The sequence below is a fragment of the Antedon mediterranea genome, chromosome 11 (genome assembly GCF_964355755.1).
Source record: "Antedon mediterranea chromosome 11, ecAntMedi1.1, whole genome shotgun sequence".
NCBI lineage: Eukaryota > Metazoa > Echinodermata > Crinoidea > Comatulida > Antedonidae > Antedon > Antedon mediterranea.
Genome location: NC_092680.1, coordinates 17,319,916 through 17,326,785, shown reverse-complemented (window position 1 = coordinate 17,326,785; position 6,870 = coordinate 17,319,916). Strand labels below are relative to the sequence as shown.

The window sequence follows — 6,870 nt, the reverse complement described above, 5'->3', positions numbered from 1 at the left end:
GTTGTCAACAAACAATTTTGTGATCATGTCTTCAATTTTCAATCCTAAAGGTTTGCTTTCGTTTAGTAGATTTGCCTTAATGACAGGATAGGTATTAGGAAGTATTAAAGTCTAGACTCCTAGCTAGTTAGGGAAACTAGGCCCTGTCTATCGTCAGAAAACATAAAATCAGCAGTGTCACTACTGGTCCAGCCTCTATTATTATTACTAAACAGTACTGTAATAATTAATAGGCCTGCTGAGTGAGGGTGTCCATCCAGGGTAGCTATTTATAAATTATATAGTACAGTAGGACTAGTGTGCAATGATATGATGAATGAAATTGTATAATAATTTTACTATACTATAGTAAATATATATAAAGCCTTTTTCGCATACATCTATATTACCATATTGGCAGTACGGTGGACCATAAAACTAAATATATGCATTAGCGGCCACTAGTATTAATATACAGTACCTTGTCACTGGTTTTGAATCCAGGTTAAAATGATATCATACCAACCACCAACCCCCTCCACAACAGACCTTTTTTTGATTGAAATTGGCCGCCATTACGATGCAGTGGCTAATTTTCAGCAGCATGCATTTCCGATATAAAGAAACATTCTTTCACACTCCTGATTTCTCTTTTTAGAGCACCAGCACATACGGTTCAACCCTTTGAAAGGAGAATGGGTTCTAGTCTCAGCACATCGTATGAAACGACCTTGGAAAGGTCAAGTAGAAAAGCCATCCGAGGAAGTAGCGAGGCACGATCCAAAGAATCCATTGTGTCCAGGTGCTACAAGACCTAATGGAAAGGTACAGCATGACGCACCATATAATTCAAGTTTTGGGGGAAGTTACAAGTTTTTAGGATAGATTGGTTATCCGCACTTGGTGGATAACCCCTTGTTATTGTCAAGATCTTGTTTTTTTTTTTTTTGGTTATCTGCATTTGGTAGAAAACCCCTTGTTATTGTCAGGATCTTTTTTTTTCTATCTTATTAGTTATCCGCATTCAGTGGATAACTCCTCGTAATCGTCCTGGATCTTTTTTTTAGTCATCCGCATTCAGCGGGTAACTCCTTGTAATTTTATGAAATCATCTTTTTTTTTCTCTATTATTCTGTCAATGTTGTGTATCGCGTATCTCTAAAACGTGTAAACATAACATTTTATAACTTTGTCAACATGGTGAACTTTTTTTTAATTACATATTCTGGATGTTGATAAGTTGTAGATATCGGATCATGAATCAATATGGCTAACCGTACATTGTGACGTCATCGTATGGCCACTCGAATATAAAATATAGAATTTTTGTCTCGTCATAGCTCATCACATTTAAAAATTTTTTTTGGGTAATCCGCACTTGGCGGATAACCCCCTGTTATTGTCAGGATCTTTTTTTTTATTTTATTAGTTATCTGCATTCAGTGGATAACTCCTTATAATCGTCCTAGATCTTTTTTTTTTTTAGTTAGTGTGCATCTCCACTTTCCATATTCCATTTTCCCCCATATTTTTATATTGTCTAGGTCAATCAATTATTTTTCTCATGATTTACCATTTTTAAAATTGTGATGACATCATTATGTGCAAAAGCGGAAATAACTTTGGTCCCTTATTTTCAACATTCCAATAAATTTTAATATGTTATACTTATAGCTCCTCAGAATGAAAAGTGATACTGATGATTATATAAAATGTTTTCTGGAAGCTGTTGATTGTAAATATATTCATGTACAAATTATGCGCATCGGATGGTGTGACGTCATCATATGGCCATGACATTTAAAAGAGCGCGCTTCCATATTCTACATATCCAAATTTCTTCAACACGTTGATGTTGTTGCTCTGATAATTTCCTTCCAAAGTTGCTATCTACATGTTTCATTTTGATGACGTCATCATGTTAAAAATTGGAATAAAAGATGGGTCTCGTGATTTCATCTGTGCTACACTGTATATAACATATACAGTGTATTTTGTAAATACTTTTATGATACCGCCATGATATAGGTACAATTCAGCACTGTAAAGGTATGTAATTCATGTAATAGGATGGCATAATAATTGTCGACGTTCATAGTTTAACGTATGTTGCGTGTCGCGGATAACCCGAACTCAAAGTGACGAGTTCAAATCTAGTTATAATATTATTTCTCCTCAGGTGAATCCAGATTATACTAGTACATTTGTATTTGATAATGACTTCCCAGCATTGCTAAAGAATACTGTTGAACCAGGTACAGTAAATTGATCACACTATATCTTTATCACCCTATTCTCTAAAGTAATACTAATAATACTTCATTCTCTTGGCCGCATCCCACAGCAAGCACAAACTTGGCAATTACAGGATGGATAAACTAATTTATATTTATTTTTTAATTATAATTTATCTTGCTCCTAAGTCTCATTTGAGGCTTAGGGAGTGGAGTTGAAAGAGTCCCTTGAACCCATGGGATTGGAAGGCAAGCATGTTAACCACCAAGCTACAGCTCCACTACTAAATACTAATTTGGAAAAGCATGATTTGGCTTAGTTCGCACACAGCATGTCACCATCAGTTTCTCATGCACCCAGCCAGCTACTGAGGGTCCAATTACTTTTAACATGTGTTGTCTCATACTTCACCTTTACTTTTTCTATCATTACTCCAGTGACCTGTTTTATTAGAATTGACACAATTTTATCTTTTCACAGGAGAACCTGAGCATCCACTTCTGAAGGCTGCATCAGCAGAGGGAACATGGTAAGAGACTTAAGCAATGGTTTAACGGCTAGAGCGCTCACTGGCTAAACCCAGGAGCCCTGGAGCTGCTTATGGGGGCCCATGAGCTGCAGTGCCCAGAGATGATGAAAAATCAGGCACTAATATATGCCGAAAATGCTAAAAACGCCCGAGGCCTCTAGCGTTAGAACTTAGAGGGCCACTTAGGTTTCCTAAACCAGGGGCCTCAGTCCTCTATGTTACGCCACTGGACTTTTAAGCCAGTTGTAAAACTGTTTTCATTTCTTAATGAAATGATAAACCATTGTTAAATACTGTACTGCCATTTTACAGTTTTAGAAGCAAATTAATTAAATTGATGTAGGGTTGTCTTGAAACACGATTAAATTGGGAAAATATATTATATGTAAATCTCTTTTTTTTTCTAGTCAAGTAATGTGTTTTCATCCCTGGTCTGACATCACTCTTCCATTGATGTCTCTAGAGGAAATAAAAACTGTGATTGACAAGTGGGCGGAGCTTATTATTGATCTAGGGTCTCAATTTCGATGGGTGCAAGTTTTTGAAAATAAAGGTGCTGTAATGGGCTGTTCCAATCCACATCCACACTGCCAGGTGAGTCTTTGCAGTCTGCTGCAGTAGCAGAGCTTATCCAAGTCAAGTGGCCGAGCAGTAGACAGCAGCACCAAAAATTAGCACAGCTTCAAGAGTCTTCTCGACTATTGTTCTGCTGGTACAGTACAACAGGTCTTCTAAGATAAGGAGGTCTCATCTGTCTCATGTGTACCTAACTCTGTCCATTTTTCGAATGGGTACTCTGGTTCATTTCGGCCTAAGCCATTAAATGGTTGGCAGACAATCTTAAAATGTAGTCTGGTCAGTGACTAAAATCCCTGTAAAAGTTAAAAAGAGCACACAAAAGTTGAACATTATTTTTAGAGGAATGATTTGACCCAAATACAGATTCTTCTCTGCTATCCATTTCCCATCATTTTTAATTAAGTAGATCTTGACTGTGGAGCATAAGATACACATACAGAATGTGTACTATGTATGTAGGTTGCATTTTTTGATCTTATCACATGATCTCCAAGTTTTTTCGATATGTTGCATATTAGTATACAGTCAACTCTCCCAATACCGGACACCTTTGGGCTGGCCAAATATGTCTGGTTTTTCTGGAAAGTCTGGTATTCAGAATATGTTTTTAATGCTAAAAATGAATTTGGGAATTTGAAAAAAAAAGTCTGGTATTGGGAGAGTTTCTGGTTTTAAAGAGTCCGGTATTCAAAGAGTTGTCTGATGCAAGATGATATAAATGTGTAATTTAATATTAAATAAATTTGTTGTAGGTTTGGGCTAGCAACTTCATGCCAAATGAACCAAGAGTGAAAGACCAGCTTCAACGTGAATACTACATAAAAGAGAAAGTACCAATGCTTGTAGAATATCTCAAAGTAGAACTTGAAAAAGGGGTAAGATAACTTTTGACTTAAAAGTTGAAAATTACGAAATACTAAGTAGTAGGAATAGGTCAATTCTTCAAAAGCTGGTTTTTTTAATAAATGAAGAATCTTAATTTTTGATCCCAAATTTGTCTTTACTATTCAAATGGCATTCTGAAAACAACCTTTTCCGGAAACAAAATGTCATCATTGTTATTGTATTCTTGAACTGTGACCATATGATTTCCCTTGAAGGATGGAATAAAGTTTATCTGAATCTGTCTGGAAAGTTGATTCAGTACTAAATAATATTGTGGTATGGAGAAATACCACATTGTGCTATTGGGGAGTCCTCATTTTGCATTCTCTTAAGCCGATTTTCCACTAGGCGAATTTGTTCGCGCGAATCGAAGGCGTCAGCTAATACGCATGTGTAGAGAAGGATTTGGAAGATGTAAACATGAATACACATGCGTACAAGCTGGCGCTTTCGATTCGCGCGAACAAATTCGCCTAGTGGAAAATCGGCTTTAGTTGGTTCCCACTAGGATGCAACACAATAATCAAAGAGCAACGCAAGTTATTTGATCAATCACAACGCAATGGATCATCATCGAACTGTCGCTTGTTATTGGTAAACTCTCTTGCGTTGCGTCCTAGTAGGAACCAAGCTTTAACTGCCTAGTTTAATATTTCTATGGATAATTTTTAATCTGTAGAATATTTTTTGTTAACAAATTTCGATAGGAAAGGATAGTAGTAGAGAATGACAAATGGGTAGCTCTTGTGCCATGGTGGGCAGCCTGGCCTTACGAGACCATGCTGTTGCCAAAAAGACATGTATTACGTCTGCAAGATCTTACTGAAGACGAACGCAAAGCCTTAGCAGACATCATGAAAAGATTATTGACCAAATATGATAACCTGTTTGAAACATCGTTTCCATATTCAATGGGTTGGCATGGTAAGGAAATGTAGGGAATAATCAATAACCTAACTTTAAGCCTTGTCTACACTACTATCAAACTTTATGTGACAAAAAAGTGTGCCCATATATAGATATATGATGAATGATGTCATATCACTATTTAGGAGAATCACTACCATATTTGGATACATCACACCTTTTTTTGTCAAACTAGTTTGATAGTGTAGACAGAGCATTACAGTCCATGAATTTGGCACAGGTGTTTTTTGTGCGGCTGACAAACATTAAGACTGTCCATAACAATTAGGGGCTGAGATGACCAGAACGTGGAGGGATTCCCCTACTTTACAAAAGATGCACATAAATGGGTGAACTTCATCAGAACATGTTTCACCACCAGAAATATCAAAAAACAGAGCTTTAAATCTCAGTGCCATAGCCACAGGAAAAAGGTGAGGTGGTCACAAAAGAGGGAACAATTCTCTGTCCAGGCCACGCAGTTGTCAAATGATTCAGTTAAAGAGTGGTCAGGTTGAAACCTTACTAACCGTACTGGTGGCTACGGCCCTGAATCTGTACACTGATTTTATGTTCTTTTTCCCAAGGTGCCCCAACAGGGGACAGTGCCAAAGAAGATAACAGCCATTGGCAGTTACATGCTCTGTACCTTCCACCTTTGCTGAGGTCAGCAACTGTTAAGAAGTTCATGGTTGGCTATGAGATGTTGGCTCAGCCCCAGCGAGATCTCACAGCTGAACAGGTAAGCATTAAACAGGAAATAACAAATTGTAGATTATTTTTACCACCCAGTGAGAGGAATAGTGAAAATCTGTCTTACAGTACAGCATACTGGTTAGAATACATTTTCCCACCTCCCCACCCTTCAAATTCCGAGTAGAAGTTGCAAGTAAAATTACTTTTCGTTAACATATAAGATGGACGTATCTAAACACTGGGCAACCGCACTCAAGATTTACCCTTCCTTCTGCTCTACAAACAATTTAAGAAAAAGATCCTTCCCGGAAGATTTACCAGGTTTAATTTCTTCACTTATTTAATAGTCTAGCTTTTAACTAAAGTGAAAAAAGGCATCTAATACCCTTTTCACATCTGCAAAATGTAACATCTTGTAACAACTGGTTACCAGGTTAGCATAGTGGGAAGACAATTTTCATGAGTGTTTTTTTTCCAAGAATTCACAGAAGACCCATGCAAAATCTCGAGAGAAAAACTCACCGACGACGAGAGGCCTGTTCTTTTCTTCCGAGATGTCCCCAGTGTGTTGCCCTGGAATTTAAATGACCAATCACTGTATACTAATAATTAAATAGCACCCCAACTATGCAGATGTGAAAATGGTATAAAACAACTTCATTTTGTTATTAAAATAATTGTTTGTTTTCAGGCTGCTGAGAAGCTACGTAACCTACCTGATGTACACTACAAAGTGCAGTCACAAGAAAACAACTCATGACTCTAAACATAGCTTTAGTATTAGCCATTAAAGTCTATTTTAGCATAACAAAACATTCCTTTTAAAAGACCATTATTGATTATATTTAAATAAAAGTTTATATTTTATTAAAATCAATTATGTTTGAAATTAATCATTTATATTTAGCTGTTGATACAATTGTATATTTTATGTGATAGATTTTTATAAACTGAATAATAAATAGGTTGATTTATATAGCACATATAAATGTGATGTATTATTTCAAAACTACATATATCAATAATAAAATAAATTTTCTTATACAAAATAATTTTTTTAA

The 6,870-nt window shown here is 36.3% G+C and overlaps 1 protein-coding gene across 1 annotated transcript; it reads left to right on the top strand.

Annotated features, from left to right (window-relative positions):
- The first annotated feature begins 5 nt into the window (after positions 1–5).
- LOC140062537 (galactose-1-phosphate uridylyltransferase-like) lies at positions 6–6,870 on the top strand. The gene is made up of 9 exons (XM_072108794.1): positions 6–50; positions 638–804; positions 2,159–2,234; positions 2,695–2,743; positions 3,151–3,337; positions 4,075–4,197; positions 4,915–5,131; positions 5,701–5,855; positions 6,501–6,870. Exons 1-9 carry the CDS (start codon positions 26–28, stop codon positions 6,567–6,569), a joined length of 1,068 nt encoding a protein of 355 aa, XP_071964895.1. The 5' UTR covers positions 6–25; the 3' UTR covers positions 6,570–6,870.

Excerpts from the sequence above, each read along its gene's own strand:
- LOC140062537 (XM_072108794.1), top strand. The coding sequence starts at position 26 with ATGTCTTCAATTTTCAATCCTAAAG. Across the intron at positions 51-637 it reads TTCAATTTTCAATCCTAAAG|AGCACCAGCACATACGGTTC; the intron begins GTTTGCTTTCGT and ends TTCTCTTTTTAG. Across the intron at positions 2,235-2,694 it reads AAAGAATACTGTTGAACCAG|GAGAACCTGAGCATCCACTT; the intron begins GTACAGTAAATT and ends ATCTTTTCACAG.